Below are 19,537 nucleotides of genomic sequence, written 5' to 3'. Positions count from 1 at the left end.
AAACAATGAAATCGACAGATGAAGGTGGTTTGCACGGTTTACACAAATGAGGGCGGTTTTCATATGATCACTCCTCTACATATATATATATATATATATATATACATATATATATATATACATATATATATACATATATATATACATAGAGAGAGAGGATCAAACGAGAACAAAGGCAAAACAAGATAGCACGAGACCACAAAATCACATGTGATTTTGCGCTTAATCACATGCGATTACAGATATGACCCTTCAACACAAGAGTGACTTGTCTTATTTATATTGTCTATAAATAAAAAGAATTTGTTGGATCCGTATTCTATTATGTGATTCATATATATATATATATATATAGAGAGAGAGAGAGAGGTGTGAGTTATTATGCAACACTTTACATTTGTACAACCAATATAACTAAATCTCAACCGTCCATTTAATTTGATGAATATGTGATATCATAAAAAAATTGACAAATATTGATCATAATTAATGAACCCTAATCATCTATTGTATAAATATGATGGGTTGCATTTTAAACGTCCTATATATAAAAATAATGAATGACTAATTAATATAAAAATACTATTGAAAATTAAATTATATTGCTTACATATCATTTTGGTTATATATATATATATATATAGAGAGAGAGAGAGAGAGAGAGAGAGAGAGAGTTGGGTTCACGTGAGACCAAGGGTTTTTCGTGAAACCCGTAAGACCAATTTATGTTCATTAATCAAATTTATAAGTTAATGATTCAATGGTCTAAAGTTGCATGGTGACAATTTTGCGATTATTGAGAAGTCTCGTGACAATTTTGTGATTATGAATTTTCAGATTTTAGATCAAATCCAAGGGTTAAGAATTGATCTTACGGGTCTCACGAAAAACTTTTGGTCTCACATGATCCCAAGTCTATATATATATATATATATAGAGAGAGAGAGAGAGAGAGATTGGTTATTATACAACCTTTGACATATATGCAACCAATACAACCTAATCTCAATCATCCATTTCATTTGACTAATATGTGATTTCATAGAAGCTTTGATTGTTTCTTAATATATAGTATTGATCATAATTAATGAATTATATTTATCTTCCATAAATATTCAAATCATAATAAATGAACTCGCATCATTTCCATAAATATCTCAATTTATTGAGTTGCATTGGTTGTACAAATACGATGAGTTGCATTTGAAACACACTCTTATCTATCTATCTATATATATAAAAGAAAAAAAGAATAAAGTGGTTTGAAAATAGTCCTAATCGTCCAGTGATGTTTGCGCTCAGTAAACCAATGATAGCCACACATTTTACCAAATCCAGTCTTGTTATGGGGAGTATATATATATATAGACACAAATAACTCTAAAAAATTTCCCCATCGATTATTAACAAACAATCAAGTCTATTTGCTGAAAACAAACGTATTAAAAAAGAATGCGAAATTCTTACTTGTTTTTTCAAGCAGACCTTTCCTTCCCTGCATATTCTCTACAGATGCAACTGCTCATGGTTAACAGCTTTACGACACTTCCCCGATCCTCTTGCTAATCAGATGGAATCCGATCTGATCTTCAGTACGATGTACGCCACACAAACTCACATCAACTTTATTGCTTTGCTTTGCTTTGCCCATAAATAATCACACAATTCTAAAACAACAAAAAATTTGGACAATATTACATGACCCTATACAAATCAGGCACTTCAGCTCATTTAATTTGACTTCTTATTACTTATGTCTGCTAATTTGAATTGGGACACAAGTGTTAAATTCCAGTGAACACATACATTCCTCAAAGTCTTGAATATTTTCTACACTAACCATTAATTGCAACACCAACTCCACCCTTTTCCACTTCAATACAACATTTATTCTACATGACACTCTTCAGATCCAATTCATCTCAGTGAAACCATCTCCAATACCATCGATTGGTTCCCTATGTCGCTATAGATCTCATCATCCTATTTGACCACTGAATCATGATGTAATCATGTAAAGAGACCACACAGTTCAAGACCACAGCCTCACCTGGTTACGGGTTTGAGACTGACAATTTTGAATGTTTTGGAGAAGAGAGAAAGAGCCACAACCCCAGTTGAAGTTGGCTAGTTGCCTAAAGTATTCAATCGTGTACCCAAGTTTGAACATAAAAGGGGAATCCACAAGGATAAACTCTCAGAACTGAAAAGAAGACTTGTATATTACTACACACCCACCGCCTATGTGTATGGTAAAACACAACAACATCATTGACAACAACCTGCTAAATAGCAGGCATGCGTAGCAACACTCAACTAGTGCATTAGAATCTCAAGTAGGCACAGAAAGAGATGGAAGGGAGGATCCTAGCAATAAATGGAGGTACAATTTAACATGCATTTTAAACCTTGATTTTTTGCCAGGTCTTCCAAATGAAAATGCCAGAAATAGATGACCGAGTAAAATATGAGGGTTGCAAGGACAAAAAAAGGGGGAGTTTGGAGCCACATTCAGTGGTTAGCTCAATTCCATCAGGGGAAGCATATGTATATATGCACTTACATATACATCCATACATTATACAAAAGCCTATGTGTATTCACAAATACATATATGCACTTAAATATATACAACTGTACATGTATACATACGTACACATATACACACATGTATGCGTGTATATATATAAACATAGTCATATCTATACATGTGCAGACAGGTAGGTGTGTGTGTGTGTTTGGCAAAAGCACACACAAACACATAAGTGTGCAAAAAATAAGCCAACTGATACATAAAAGCAATCTGAAGACTGACACCTCCGCTGCTGCTGTGCACAACAAATCCATCAAAAATTTGAACTCATGCAGGATAAGGTTACCCAACAACCTTCAACAGATCAACACCAAAAAATTTAAAAGAATCTTAGACCATTCGAGTATTAAAATAACCCGCAACTTTATGGCCAAGAAAGAACATGAAAATAATGGGGGCCAACAAAACTTAAACATAGAAATACAAAAAAAAATGATTCATCTTTGGCAAACAACCAGAAAAGTCCACAGGTGAAATGACAGGTTTGTCCCATGTATGAACAGTAATAAGTGGAGCATAGTGAAAAGTAAGTCAAAGAGAAACAAAAACAGTAATATTCCAACACGAAAAAATTTCAAATCCATGTGGGAACATAAAAAGAGGATTTAAAACCCACCATAGAAGGTGTTTTCCATTTCTATTTCAGCCAGGTTGTAAACTGGCTTGGACTAGTAACTCATTTTGTTCTAAAGATAAATGATTTATATAGTATATCTAGTTTACATTAGTTGAATGAAGAGGTATGAAATGAGTGATGCGGGCTTACACTCAGTAAATGTGTCTGGGAAGCATTTGCCAAGACAAAACTACAATATACAATCCTGCAAAGGGCCTTCACAACTTCATCAACTGGTAGTAGATATGCAAACAAAAAGGCACCGAATCTTCCAAGCTTTATGACATATTTCAACCCAAGTCACCACCTATAACTGGATACATAATGAAAGCTATTATCAAGAAAATTTTGAACTCATTGCTGAACAAAATTGCTGAAATTTACCAAAGGGACATTGGCCCAGCGGTGCCCAGGTTACCAGTAGACCCAGCCTCCCAGAAGGTCAAGGGTTCAAACCTCAACAATGGCGAGGAGTGTGCGTGAGTATTCGAGTATATGAATATTATATACTTCAAAAGAAATTTCTGAATTTAAATTGGGAACTTCCAGGAAAAATATTAACGCAAATAGAACATGAGTAACTGCAAAATGAACATTCATGATCACATCATGTCCTTATTGGGATTATCTCGCCTAGTGTAAAGAAAAAGAAACAGGATCAGTGAAACGGAGCCTGAGTAGGCTGTTATAAATTCTTTTACATGAGGAGAGAAGCTTACAGGTATCAATGTCCTAGCTGCAGCTTTCTTAAGCTGGTCTCCAAGAATTAATGTCTGGCCTACATGGCATCATCAGCGAACCACTATGGCCTGAAGACAACAAAATAGGAACTTAAACTAGGCTCAAGAACCATGGTTTAAGAGGTCAAGATGCAAGATGAAGAAAAAGCACAGCTTAGATCACCTGGAATTGGAGCTCCGGCTGGAACTATATTTTGGCCCGTGGGTTGAAAACCAACATTATTTGTTGGGGGTCTCTCCATAGGTGGTCGAAAGTAACCTGGCACGGTAAAAACAAATCAGTCAACAAACTACAGTTCTTGCAATACTTTCAAGTACTCTATCCAACAACAACCAGAACCGAGATTAGTTGCTCATATTGAAACGAGCTTATACTGATTGCTCATTAGGGGAAATGTACCGGGGTAGCCTTGCTTTCGGCAAAAAAGCAGATTTTGTGACCAGAACATGGTATATGATGACCAAACAGAAATACTATTGGCGGAATGGGTTACAGGCCAAACAAATATGTTTCCCTTGAACAACATACCACACCATATACCATAGATTAATAGAATAGATATGTGATCCTACAAAAGCACGGTCGACGATCCAGACAATACATTGGCAGTTGACAAACCTGCACAAGTATGTTGAATGCATAAATCTTGCTATTATTTAATTTTTTACGTCAAGTGTTTACTTCCATCAGAAGCTTATCCTCTACTTCCCAGCAGACTCTGACTCAATGTGGATTATTCAACATTGAAGTTATTTTTTCTAATCATGAGCTACGCCATGAATGAATGATATCTGTGTATTTCTAAGGCTATTTTGCTTCTCTTTTGTACTTCTACGTGAGAAAATATCAGGGGATGCCCTGATGTTGAAATTTTAATTCCAACTAGCTTGTGGGTTTACATGCCATTTTAGATACAGAAAATAATTTTCCAAGTTTATTGTAATCCTGAATGTCGGGACAATACTTTCCTCTTCATTACAAGATATTTGTTTTGATGATATTGCACATATAAAAGTTTGGCGGTTAAATTGTAGTTTTACATTTGATTTTTTTTTATGTCCTGAAGCTTGCATTTAGTTTTTTGTTAAATCAACTTGGTGCAAATAATATCTTTTTTATCAGCAGACTTTGGATTTCTAAAGCCAAAAGTTTGTGTACCTTATTTAGTTAAACTGAAAGCTTATTACTTCCATCATTCACAATAGAAGTTAACAAAAAAGGCAAATCATCTAAAGCAGGTCCATGTCTTACCAATAGAAGAGAGAAGGAACAATCGCAGTGATAATATTCTCAACAATCATCCTCAAGTTTCACAAGAACTTTGAAAGGTATGACTATTCAAATTTGATGCGTTTATTAGGGAATTATTCATATATAACATGGGGAGTTTATCTGCAGTTCGGAGGAAAGACAAGAAATTACTTGAAATTGCAACAAGAAAAAAAAAACTTCTATTTATTTGATCATCAACAGAAACAGGTCACAATTGGCAAGTATATCATATAGAGATCTTATTTAGGTCAGCGACAAATGCTCCAAGAGATACTTGCCTTGGAATCTATAAAGTGCAAAGCATTAAAAATTGATCTTTGTAGTTATTACGATGACCGTAACCTTAGAATTAAGTTGTATTAGTACATATTGGTCATAGTGTATTCCAGGTTCCACCCGGCCATGCCTATTATGCTTTGTTTCAACTGATTAAAGGCTTAGGGGCCGTTTACCCAAATGCTTACCCGGTAAGTGCTTACCGATAGGATTCAAAATTATAATTTATTTTGATACGTAAGATTTTAGTACATCAAAACATATCGAATGCAACAAGTTACTGGGAAAGTGCTTACTTGGGTAAGAGTCGCCATCCTTACTTACCGGGTAAGACTCTCTATCCTTTTCATTGCTCTTACCCGGTAAGATTCTTGACCCTTCTCATGTTAAGCACTTACCAAGTAAGTGTTAAGTAAACGGCCCCTTAATGGTGCTTTTGATCCACAGTTTATTGTCCTTTTGGGTCATTTTAGATATTCAAGGTGCTGTCTGGAAAATGAGGTTATTGAGCCAATAAACAAGAGACAACAGCAAAAACAGAGAGTCTGCATAGGGTTATGCTTATATGCAGATTTTGCACCCAACGGTGTAGGATACCTTATTCAAGCACAAGGTCCAGATAATGTAGGGTGAGATAAAGTTGGCAAATGGCAATGCGAGTCATGCACAGAAGCTGTGAACTGAGGATGCTGAAATGGAGTTGATTAACATAGGGCAGCACCGAGGGAAAATTGTGACAATTTTTTGCCAGGATATGCAAAATCGAATGACTGCAACACGAGAGAAATTGCCAGTGCCGAAGATCAGCATTTCTCATGTTCGAATATGACCTACATCTTATGTAACCTCCTATGAATATTGGACCTCATTCCTATAGGACCCTCCCAGATTTGAATCCACAAATTTGACACACCCAAATGATCATAGCCATAGCCTATCTCTAAGGTTGAAATTGACTTATTGCCTACCAGGATGCCCCTAGCAACAAGTCCTCAAGGGCACTAGTTGCCTCGGCAGAGTAAGGAACTGGTAAACTAATGAAAGCCTTGTTCACAAATCCAGGAGTAATCTCATAGACCATAAACACCTGTGACTTTTCGTTTTCATATGGCAAGACTATGTATCAGGGATAAGAGAAGAAGCAGGACTCTTCGATTTAACATGAACGGGTGACTTTTCTTCTTTTCTTGACATGCGTGTCACATTTATTGTCTCTTTTAATATGTGTGGGACTTTTATCGTTTCTCTTTATGTGTGTCGATTTAATTTGTTTGTTAAAAAAAATGAAAAAAAAAATTAGATATGAAATACATAAATTAAAATATTTAAGCTTTATCAACAACATTGTGATTCTAAATATTAGTATCAAATATGTATTACCTATATAAAAATGCTTCTATTTATCCTTATTTTCTGCCTCGAGGCTTACGTCTCGAGACACTGAGAAGAGACATCCTCTCGCGTTTCCATACTTTAAACCTTGAATGTTGTTTCAATCTTATGTCCGTCCACGTACTTTTTTATCACATAATGTGTCTGAACTATTAACTTTACCTATTGGATTTTTCCATCCTCCCAATTCCCAAGCCATATCTCCATTGACGCATTTTGAACAAGCATCAAATGTAGTCGTAGTGGTCAAAGGCACGGATGCTTTCAAAGATTGACCACCTTCCATGCTTTCCATGACTTTGTTTAGCTATTACTTAGTACTTACTACCCAAAAAAGATTGAATAATTAGCAAAAAACATTAAGATTAAATGTGTCAAGACAGATAAGCCCCGACCAAAACTCGGCCTTCCATTCGCTGATCTAATTTTATGCCCCCTATCATCATATTTGAATCTCAGCCAGTAGATATATCATTAATGGGTAATCGATATATTTTCTGAAACTCGTGTTTATTTTAATGTTACCTCAACCCAAGATTATAATGTGATTGTGTATCTTGTACTTATGGGATTAAAACTCTAGTGGACTAGCTAGCAGCCTGATGGTATTTCCATTTTCAAACAGAGTATATTTAGTCACAGAACTGTAACTCAAAACCTGGGGATCTAAAGAAGTTATATTAGTTCCACCACTGCCATTGCTTCCAAAAATACTTTCCTACTTTGCTATTGAAATTTCCTTTTCTATTGGTTCCTATGGATTGGAACAGCAACAATTCTTGAAAGAACCTTAAACTTAGCAACTAGCATATTCTTCCCAGCAGCAGCCAGTGATACCGATTAACTCACATATTAACAAGTATGGTTGGATTCTAAAAGTAGAACCTGAATACAATACCCGCATAAGTCAGCTCCAACTGTAACTTGTATGTTGCCCACTATGGTCCACTACCGACCTCAAAAGCTATAATATTCATATTCAGATATCAAGGGTACTTCCTAACAGGCTAACACTAGATCAGTATCACCCAAATGAGATCATGCATATACCCAAATCCAATTTGAACCTACTTATTTAATTTTTGATAATTCAAATAGACCCACAATACAACAATCACCACCACCTACAGGTACATCCATCAATTTGAGTTATAAGAGAAGGACCGTCTGACTGAGAAAGGATAAAGTTCTAGTTTTCCAATACTAACCTTGCCACTTCTCTAATTTAATTGAAACAATCTCTTAATTCTAATTCTAATTTTACACAATATCATTTAACCCAAACCCAAAAAATTTGCCACAAACAAAAAAGTCAGATGTAGACATCATTAGATGCAACTTCCCTCTTTAGACATTCATTTTCTATAAGCTTTATAGTCTACTTAACTTTCCATCTAGCAAATGGTCCCATTAGAACAAATGAGTTGCATGTTGAGAAAAGATCGTCTTCTTTGCAGTCAATATGTTTCGCTCTACTTGTTACTAACGGTACCATTAGTGTTATGCTGGCCATTGCATATTCGGCTTAGTTGGTGAACTCCTTCCTTAAGTGTGTTCTAAATCATTTTTCTTAAATTTGTTTTACATACACTTTTTATATGTGTAGTATTTTCTCTGATGCCCTAAACCTTCCAAAGCACTCAGATCTTCACTAAAAATCTTTTTGCAAACACCTTTTTGCAAGTTGGGGTCTTCACGGTAACAACCACTCTACTCCTTGGGATAGATGACAAGTTTGTGTACTCCCCCCCCCCCCAAAAAAAAAGAACAGACCCAACTTCCTAAAGGAACATACTGGGTGTGTTTGGTTTGGTTTGGTTTTTGATGCCCCACTGCATCCCAAACAAATAAGAGACGACAAAACTAATATAAAAATAACCAAGTGATGCCTTAAAAATGCAAGTTCTATAACCTCTTTTAGATCTCTAGATGAAAGAGGATAAGACACATAACCATCCCCTTCACACATTAGCTTTATAGCTCCAAAAAAGAAATACGTAATATTAACTAAGAGTTGCAAAAACTGCACATCCTCATGCAAACATGAGGTTTGGTAGATGCCAAAAGCACATTCAAGAGATATGCTTATGCATTACTAAACATCAACTAAAGCACACCCAGGGTACCAAGCGCATACATTACTTAACATCAATCATTAACTATGTAAATCTTTCATGCTTTATAGATCTTTTTTTTCTGAAAGATGCTTAAGATCTTAATTACAACACTGTTAAAAGTGAAGTTTCATACCTTCCTGAGTGAAGGGAGGACCCGAGGACAGTGAAGTTCTCCCACTACTTATCCATGCACCACGTTGATTATCAGTGCTGAATTCATTTGAAGCCGGTCTCCATTGCTCATCAGCCCCATATCTCCTCGGCCCATCAGGAGGCTTTGTTAATCCATATAGAGGGGGGTATGGATGCTGCAGCATTGCAGGCTTGGGATATTGAAATTGACCAGCTGCAGTTTGAGGAAGCATCGGAGGTTGGAACGCTCTTGGAGGCAAAGGTACATTGGCGGCTTGGAACTGCTGATTTGATTGAGAACCCTGAGGATTTGTATAAGTTTCATGTCCATATTCTACGGTCCTTGAAGAATTAAATCCAGAAGGTTCACGGGAACTGGAGGCTACAGCCGGCACAAAGCATGATGGTTGCTGGGGGAACATTTCACCTCTGACTGCAGCATCAACGTGAGCTCCAAGACGAGTGTTCAAAGATACCTGGACAAATTGGTTCTCATACATATAATTGTATTCAATGTGAAATCTTCATGCACAACAATATCATGAAAGCAATATTTAAGTCTTACATTGGATGGCATAGACGACTGATATTGGTGCACGTGTTGAGGTGTTGTAGAAGTCTGAGGAGGCAATGCTTGAAGAGGCAGTGATGTTTGAGGAAACGTCTGTGGTGGACCTGCATTAGATGGCTGAAGAGGATATGTTTGTGATGGAGGCGGGGGAGGAGGTGGAGGTGGAGGTGGGGGTTGAGGCGATGGAGATGATGGAGGTGGCGGCACCATGGGTGACATAGGTGGCGGTGGTGAAGAAGGCAAAGGAGGAGTGGGAGGGGGAGAATCAAGAGGCAGCGGTGGGGAATCCTCACGGAGAGGGGATACCTCATTGGAATTATTTGAGCCCGCATCCATTGTCCTGTCTGACATTTCCTCCAGTTGTACAGCCTTATAGGAACCAACTGTCAAGAATTTTTCATCTTTTGGGTGTCCAGACACATCTTCCATTTCAAGTTCACCATCAACATCCTCCAAGATGCAGTGGCGTCTGTCATTGGGAGTTACTGAACAATTTTCAAGTTCTCCTGACGAAGGATTTAGCTCTAGTGTTGATTTACCAATCCCTTCTTTATGTGTAAAGTTTAGAATGTCATCATCATCTTCTTCAAAGACATTAGTTGACAAAAATCCAGGCAATTGAAACGTCGCATTGCTGAAAGAAGTCCGTAAAACAATATTATATTAACTTCTTCAAATGCTTCAAATCTGGAAGGCATATATGGCACAATACACATTTTATTTTGCATACGCACACTGAATGTGGCAAGAAACTCAAGAATAAAAGGGACCAACATATAGCTACAGACTCTATATACCAAGTTGCATGTGTGTTCAGAAAGAACAGTTCCAGGGCCAGAATTAAATAAACTAATACAATGACTCAAAAAAAACTGATGAAATGAAGAGGCAAGGTAGAGATTACACACAAGTCTACATCAAATTGAGAAAATAATTGAAGTGGAAGAACGGTTGTGAATATGATTAACAGCCGAATACAAAATCAACTTATCAGTAGAAATATAGAACTTTCTGGTACATAGAATTCTGATATGCATTAGATTTTGTGGTTCTGAACATTTCTCATATCATATAAACCACCTTAACAATGACACTAGGAAACAAGAATATGATAGCATAAAACTGAAACATCATCCTTGTGAGCCCCATGACCATCACAGCAAGTGAAAGCCTCATATTTAGATTGAAATTTTTGAGATAGGTGTGAAAGACTTGCGTATCTTCCAAGTCAAATAGCATCAATTTGCATACACAATTGTAATATCTAACAATTTAAGAGCATCAGAAAATATATTGGTGAATTAATACTCCAGATTTTGCAATTGAAATATATGCAAAAAAATAGACCAAGAAAAATTCTCTGCAGATTAGAGAATTAAAGATTTCACACCTCCCATATTCATCAACAAGCATGCCCTCCATCTCTCTAATAGGATCATCAACAGCCCGTTCCGATCGAGATGGACGCTTGGAGAAGAACCCAGTAGAAGCATCGTCATTTGAAGTTCCGATGTCCTCTATACAGCTCCGAAGTAGAGAATCAGGTAAGATTTTCCTCTCAAGCCACAATTTTAGAACCTACAGATTAAACAACAACTCAGATTCTCCTGGAAAAAGGAAATTATAAACCAACTTATAATCTGCTAGATGGAGTGATCGATCACCTTTAGGCATTGCCGACGATTCTCGCGAGCATTAGCACCTGGCGGAGCAGCAGCTCCTAAAAGACGAGGTAATGCAGCTTGGACGATAGGGATATAAGAGGCACCAGCAATGCCTGAAAAAAAAAAAAACATCACATGTAATGAGGCCAGTACAAGTCAAAAATATTGCGTCTTCTCAAACCACATTTCTAAAGAAAGAGAATAGCAAACAACAATGTCATTATCTGTGTCAAAGACAACATAACTTTAATGCATTCCCAAAAGGATAAATTGCATGAAAATGTAACCTATTTTACTCTCATTTCTATTTTAGGTAACATACTTTCAAAACCCTTCATTTGGTATTTGAGATATGATATCAGCCGGAGTTCCTATCACCATTGGTTTTATAGGGTCCAAAATTATTAATTTAAAAATTAATACTACTTTCATATCAAAAAAATCCACATCATCGGTCAAATCAGCAAAGGATACAGAGTTGTATGTCATGCCAATTTGACACATCAGCATGGTAACCGGTCAATGCCCAGGTACTTAAATGTTTTGAGTATTACATCTCAGGTACCAAAATAAAGGTTTTGAAAGTTCGCTAACCAAAATAGAAATTTAAAAGAAGTATGTTACAATTTCATGCAATTTACCCTTCCAAAAACACAACTATAAAAAATAAATAATGAACACAAAATCAAATAAACATTAAAACAAAAATAACATGTCTAGACCATTGGGAAGAGTAAGCATAGGAGGATGTCCTTTTCAGGATATTCTACCTTTTTGTGAATGTGAGCACTGAGTAATAGAATCCACCAGAAAGAAAAGATCCACTCTTCGATGGAAGCTGGATTCACTTTCCAACTTACGGGTAAGAAGTTCCACAACCTGCAGGGGATGAAAATCATGAAAAATATGTAATCCCAACCAATTACACATCTTCAATAATAATTTCATCATAGTAGTGTTAAAACAAGATATGTAAGGAAGAGCATAGTGATAGCATAAAACTACCATTCAATGTTAATATTTGATAACCGGAATCTATTGTGGTACAGAAAGCAGTTCATTTCAATGATGTTAACAACGATGAAGAAAGTTTCTGAACAGATCTTAAAAATATAAACCCAAATACAACATGTTGAATCCAACATCTGCCCAAATAAATCAGATAAACCGGCAGAAGGAAGACAAGGGTCAGTCAAATAACAGAATTTGGAATCGACATCCCCTCATTATGATTCTCAATGAAAAGGATTTACCGTCACTTCAAGGATCATCAACCTATCTTCTACTTTCCAACAGTTGATCAAAATGTTTTAAGTAGGCTGGGCACTTAGCAACTAATATATTTGAACCTGTTCCTCATACATCTCAAACTAATTAATTAGAGTTATCATATGCCAACCAATTCTCTAGAAGCTAAAACATAGAAATCAATGAACAAAAGCCCCTTCAGAATGAAATGTTAGAAATCTGTCGCATCACTAACGAAGTGAAAGATCTAAGTCCCTGAAAGCCAAAAGAGATTGCTGTTATAAGATCAAAGAGACCATCTTATAAGTTAAGCAACTGAAAGCCTACAACCATACACCTCCATCCAACATTATAACTGCCACGAGAACATCTAATTAATGGCACTGCTCAGAACAATTAATGGCCAGGACAGGCTTCTGTGAGAAATTATTAAGGTAGTTTACAAATTGTTATAACAGCACTTATGTCGTAACACCAAAAAGATGACCGTACAAGCTTACAACACTGCCAGTGCCACATAATGGGACTACGGGAACAGGTTATTGAACACAGCTTAAGAGTTGTAACCTAAGTGTTGGAAGATCAATTTGATTTTATGCCAAGAAAAATAAAATAAAAATAGAGGCTAATCTTTTAATCGGACATCTCATGGATGCAGTGACATAGGTAGGACCTATAAGTAGTGCTAGCTGATCCAGATAAATCATAATGATGGCTATCAAGAAGACGTGATGGACTCAAGAGGAAAGTCCCTAATACATGAACATGATTGAACATATTAAGACAGTGTACTAGTGAGTGTGAAAGAATGTGATGGAACGACATTCTTTCATTACCAATATTGTATCACAACGAGGGTCTACTAAGTGCTCTTTTCTTGGGGTTATGGATGAGCTCATGAAGAAAATAAAAGATCATAGTGTATGTTTCACACTGATGGCAGTGTGCAACTTGCCTTGACAAGACCACATAAGATATTAATGTAAAGTTGAACGCATGGAGAAATGGCATGGAATCTAAAAAGTTTTAGATTAAGCTGGAGAGAACATAACACAATAAAGACTTGTTTGGATAAAAAGAAGACATTCTAAGCAAGTATAGACAAATCTGGAAGATTGTTTCGGTCATTTGGACATAACAAAAGAACCGAGACAGAAATGGATACTGGCTATAGGATAAGATCCAATTGAAAACAGCATTAGACCCTCGTCTTCTGTTATTGGAAGTGCCATTGAAGAAGATAATTACTGTAAGATGAGATGCGGCTTGACACGATTTATGAGATTGAATGCAAGGCTACTAAAAGATAACATGTGCACAAGATAAACAATAGCAGAAATGTGAATACCAAGGTGGATTGGTAGCCAAGAATAGGGATATTATAAGCAATGACAATCTACACAAGGAGGTCAGAGTAAGGCAACTTGAGAAGTTAAAAGGAACACCCTTGAGATGGCTTGGGCATCCACCTCTAAATGCACCGTGTGGAAGAAATATATATAGCAAGAGAAGGTCGTTATGAGAGCCAAAGGTTGGTCACGAAGAACATAAAGGCAAAACTAAGAGGATATTTTATATAGTGAAATGTACAAAATGGATCACCCTTGACAACAAGGAAGCTATTCACGTCTAGCAGCCCATGGAGTTCTCCACTAAACAATTTGACTTAGTTTCACCTCTTCATTAAGTTGTTGGGGTTGTATTTATAGCGTACAATGAACTAGGAGCAAAAGATTTGTTGATGTCGTTGGGGTTGTTCTCTTTCCCATCACTTCATCGAAATATATAACCATTCTGCATGTTCCTATATTTAGTCCCCACTATCATCGAATTATTACGTTCATCTCCCACCCTGTATCACCAAGATATTTAAAGAGCCATTGCAAGATGCATCCCAAACTTCCTACAATCAAAAAAGGCCATATATCTTGTGTGTGGGCCAGCATTATAAAACAATTTTGAGACCCAAAACAGGATCATCAGAATGTCACTACATAGCATTGAATAGTGCAAATGCGTTGGGTTTCCTAATATATGCATCACGAAAAGAAGGCATACACACAGAGGACACACATACAAGAGTAATGCATATTTCTACCTCATTGGCAATGCCATGCTTTGCACAGTCGATTGCATGTCGTGTTGCACGGCCGATGCTTTCTTTTGTTCTTGATAGTGTTTCAATCATCCCTTCAAAAGCATCACGAGCAACAGCTGCCTCAGTTCCACCACTAAGGGAACCCCCAGCAGGGCGATGTCCTGAACTGGTCCTTGTCTCCTCAAATTCAGCAGTATCAGGCTGATCATTTGACATATAATGATGCACACGAGAAGATGGAGAAGCAAGTGATGTCTGAGAACCGTATCCTTGTCCATCTGTTTGAACCATAATTCCAGGACCTGCGGGAATGGGCTGAACAACAAAACTAGAGCCAGGACTTCTAATGATTGCTTCAGTGGTGGTGATCTGTGAATAATTAAGACCGTCATGCACAAAGTTTTGTGATTGAGCTTGTTTTCTTTTTGCCTGGGCAACTGCAATCAGATGCTTCATTGACTTATTTGAGTCTGCATTTCTTGAATGAGCCAATGAAGTTGTTCGATCCCCTCGAACATATTCTAACCTGTATCATCCAGAAGAATACATTACCACCAGAAAAGATTTGTGTATGTAGAGTTTGTATATAACAATAGGAGAGGCATATTCTAGCACACCTTTCGCTAGAAAACAAGTTGCTTTCACTAGGTTTCCTCAAGACAGCTGCAGAATCAACCACTCGTGATGTTGATTTTGGAGTAGATTTCTGCTTCTCCCCAGAAATAACGGGCCTATTTCTCTCATTTACTGCATTATTTTGAGAGCGATGCCCACCATCATAAATCCCACTTGAGGCCTTAAAGGATCCTGCTTGACCCTTCTTTTGTGAAACATTACCAGAGACCTTGCCTACAGGCTTGTTCACTTTAAGAGGTTCTACCGTTGGGTTGTAAGAATCAACCATCACAGGAGACTTGATGGGAGAGACCAAAACCTTTATAACCTCTTCAGATGATTTCTTTTCAGATTCTGCTTTCCCAGGACTATTAGAGAACTGCCTCTCAACTATTTCTGTAATATCTTGCCGAGAATTAGGTGAAGGCTGAGCAAATTGCTTAGATGATGGCACTTCTTCTTTTGCATTCACACTTAAGTTTCTCACACTAGGAGAAGCTTGAATAGTTTCAGTTGCTGCAGCGCCTTCTTCAACCGGCACTGAAATGTGCGGAACTCCATCAACTCCAGCTCCTTTTGCTGACCCTCCATGCACGGGAGTCTTGGGTTCATCTTCATCATCATCACAGATGCGAACAGCTCTCCTCTTCATGGGCATTTGAGGAACGTTTCTAACAGCATCCGAGTTTCCCCCCTTTTTAGGTGTAATAGAGCTTTCAGCTATTCTATCTTCAGACATTAAAGTAGAACCAGACACAGCCTCAATTGCTCGACGCCGTTTTGCAGGTGGTAGAACATCTTCATCACCAAGAACTCCAGAATCAATGCCATTCATCTGCCCCTTGGATGCCAAGCGGTTTTTTGTTTTCAAACTCGGTGTCGACTTTTTAAATTCTTCATTACCTCCTTTGCCTGACACATCATTTTTCCTCTGTGTATGGGACCTCTTCGGCACATCATCCGAGCACTTGGACCTTTTTGTAGGATGCAGAACCCCATTATTAAGAACATTATCTTTCCCTACCCCAGGTTCAGACTTCATTTTCCTTCCAGTACGTTCAACGCTATTGCGCTCTGTAGGGACACCTTCAACGTCCGTTGAAAAATCATCAGCCACCCCAACAAGTGTTTTATCTTTTAACAGTTTCTTTGGTTTTTTAATATTACCGCCAAATTCTGACTTTACTACACCTGCAGTTCCTTCATTCTTACTACCATGCGAGGAATTTTTTCGCATTATATCCTTCGAGTTCTCAATGCCAGTTGATTCAGAATGACTGCTTTGAACAGCAGAACCGACACCTGCTGGGCTATGAAAGTTGTTTATTCCATCATCACCATCATCATCATCATGTTTTTTCTTTGAAGCTCTAGCAATCTTCTTTGACTTCTGCCCATTAGTTTCAACCTTCAGTCCAGGCTTTGAATTTTTATTATGACCTGAAGCATACAAAAGAAATCATCCATTTAACTAGTGAACATACTACTACAATCTTATTCTAGCAGCAGATAAGCAACTGTAGCAAGCACTAAAGCCTTCTACATAACCAACTATTAACTTATCATTAACAAAACCTATTTTAACAACAAAAAGAATTGCTCCTTATCAGAAAGAAAGAAAGAAAAAGATCGTTGTACCTGCACTAGAATTGGATATACTCTTTTCCTTAGGCGAGCTTACATCATCATTGCAAAGTTCAATTTGTTTTTTCGTGGAAACAGCTGATGAAGAACCATCATTAGCAATAGGTGAGACGCTAGGCTTTTCATCCTCATAATCCATTTCCCTGTGTATATGAGAGCAGCGTTCTAATCCAGGGCCATGATTTACAATATCATTAAAAGATGTTTCACCACTAGGTCCATCAGTAGTCATCCCATCTTCCACCATCTCTGTAGAATTAACATCAGGTTGAAAACTTTCTCCATCATTACCATCTTTCAAAGAATCTGAACTTTTATGCTGCAAATCTTCAAATGTGTCACAAATTTCCCTCACGGCTTGGGAAAAGTATTTGACCGTCTTTCCTTTACATCTAGCCAGCAATTTGTTTCTTGACTCACTGGTGAATGGTTGAATGTCAACTGGAGCTACAAAAGCTCTGCAATAGTGAAACATGTAGAGAAGTAAGACACTTTAAGTATAGCCTAATCAATGATTCACTATTATTGGGGAAAACAATCTAACCTGGACTCAAGTAATTAGCAATTACGTAACCTACTTCCTAAACATTTTATTTCTAATTTCCTATACATTGAAAACTCCAGATATAAATAGATAACGAATGATTGAGTTATCCTTTTAGATATATTAACAAAACAGTTGTCAACACATTGTTTATTTACAATCAGTTGTCAGTTACATCGTCATGGAGTAAAATAACATGTTTTGGTGGCATTAGCATACCTTGTCAACTAAATTGATTGTCTCCAATTGGTAGTCAAAACAAGATGGAAAAATTTCATAGGTAGAGCAACCATTTATGGGTAATAATAGTAAAGTAACAACAGCTTACATTTCTTCGGTACCAAAGAACTGTACAAAATATTTCTTCGGATCAGGAGTTCGTTCCCAATCTTCAGGCTTGCTGATCTGCATAGAGAGAAGGAGACAAGCAAACAAAAGGCTTTAAGAAGCCCACTAAAGGCAGTTTATCTTTACAACATGTGGCAACTGACACATTAATGTAAGCTGCACAACATGAAGCATAAACCCCAACATAATACATTAACCTTCTCAGAATTTTATTTCACAAAATGATAAATTAACCAAGGTTGGTGCAATATTAGAGTCCTCAGAATAGTATACCCTCAAAAGAACATGCCACAATACTCGCGTCAAAACAGATCCAAGAGCCACCTTTAGACAATTTGCCACAATAACGTCACCCAAGTAGAACGTCTAAATGGGAACTTCAATTCATGTGGCTTCTAGGATGAGAATGAGTATTAGTTTAGTTCAGCGGATGAAGTTCATAAGATAGCAGTCGAGGGGCAATGCAGTAGTTCCAGAATGGGGGTGGGTTGGTGGATACACCAATAAGCCAAGTGGAACTGTCAAATCCAATAAACATCCTAAATAAAAATTGCGCTCATGTTATGACCAATCCGATGGTTGCAACAAGTACAGAAGCTAATCAGAAAATTAAAGTGACTACGTGTACTAAGGCCAACGTTGAATCAGGGATATTAATGCGATACACAAAAATGCAATTAACTGAACGACAACCGCTTAGCTAACCACCAAAATACAATTTGGAATTATACCACGCTCCACAGCCTCCAAGATTATTAATAAAAGCAATTTCGTATAGTAAATTAACAATTCTAAATAAGAGATTAAATTCAACAAAATAAAGTAAAAAAAGGAAGCGATCAAATCTAAGTAAATAGAGCCCTGAAAAGTTCCCTTATCGAAACAAAACTAAAAACGAGTAGCAAATACATGAAATTGAATCGAATTAGAACCAATGCATCATGTTAAATCATCATCATTAATCTAACCTTGGCAGGCCATGCAGGAAAACCCTTGACCTTAGCAAGAACAAGATCGCCCAAATTTAACTGACTCTTTGCCTTGGCTCCTTTTGCTCCTCCACGTTTCCGCCCAGGAGCCATAGGGCGTCGTCTTCGCTCAAAAAGCCCTAAGAGAGAATAGAGAAACAAACACACAACGTTTTTTCGAATGACTGATCGGAAACCTAACTAATCGATATAAAACAAAAACCCTGGCGGTGTGCGAGGGAGACGGGTGGTGAACGGCGGAGGTAAAGGGATCGGAGACGGCGAGTCCGGTAAAAACTAGGGAGGGTAAAACGGCTGGTGTGTCTGTGTTTGGGAAGATTCGGTAGCCGGAAGCACAGGGGATTTTGTTGAGGCGGTGGATGAAAGAGAGAGAAAGAGTGGGGGTGTGTGGTGATAGAGAGTATTTTTTTGTGAAGTAAATACCTCCTCGCCTACGCACACACATATAATTCACAATAAAAATTAAGTTACAATGGTTAATATATACGCATATATTTCAAATATAAAGCATGTATCGTAGACTTGAGATCATATGAGACCAATGGTTTTTCATGAGATTCGTAAGATTAATTATCAACCCTTGAATTAGATCTATAATCTGATAATCTAAACATTCATAAACGCCACGAAATTTCTTAATATTACCAAATTGCCACCATACAATTTAGAGCTTAGAT

The 19,537-nt window shown here is 37.2% G+C and overlaps 1 protein-coding gene across 11 annotated transcripts in view; it reads right to left on the bottom strand.

Annotated features, from left to right (window-relative positions):
- The window catches only part of LOC112527237 (ENHANCER OF AG-4 protein 2), a 20,595-nt gene extending 1,326 nt beyond the window's left edge, over nucleotides 1–19,269 (bottom strand). Inside the window, exons 1-14 of one of the 11 annotated variants that reach the window (XR_003070742.1) lie at nucleotides 18,840–19,269; nucleotides 17,852–17,928; nucleotides 16,974–17,437; nucleotides 15,338–16,775; nucleotides 14,721–15,246; nucleotides 12,145–12,253; nucleotides 11,375–11,487; nucleotides 11,101–11,288; nucleotides 9,705–10,344; nucleotides 9,141–9,615; nucleotides 4,113–4,208; nucleotides 3,929–4,018; nucleotides 3,360–3,522; nucleotides 1,468–1,667 (exon numbers count right to left, since the gene is read on the bottom strand). Coding sequence is in view for 5 of the 11 variants with exons in the window: in XM_025137726.1 (XP_024993494.1) it covers nucleotides 3,957–4,018; nucleotides 4,113–4,208; nucleotides 9,141–9,615; nucleotides 9,705–10,344; nucleotides 11,101–11,288; nucleotides 11,375–11,487; nucleotides 12,145–12,253; nucleotides 14,721–15,246; nucleotides 15,338–16,775; nucleotides 16,974–17,437; nucleotides 17,852–17,928; nucleotides 18,840–18,953 (4,302 nt within the window). In the remaining 6 variants the exon portion in view is untranslated. The other 10 variants (XR_003070740.1, XR_003070741.1, XM_025137729.1 and 7 more) reach the window with 10 other exon arrangements.
- Between the last annotated feature and the right edge of the window lie 268 nt (nucleotides 19,270–19,537).

This window comes from Cynara cardunculus, assembly GCF_001531365.2.
Source record: "Cynara cardunculus var. scolymus isolate 2C chromosome LG 15, CcrdV1, whole genome shotgun sequence".
In the NCBI taxonomy this organism is placed as follows: Eukaryota; Viridiplantae; Streptophyta; class Magnoliopsida; order Asterales; family Asteraceae; genus Cynara; species Cynara cardunculus.
Note: the sequence above shows the minus strand (reverse complement) of the source record. Positions and strands in the feature narration are given on the sequence as shown.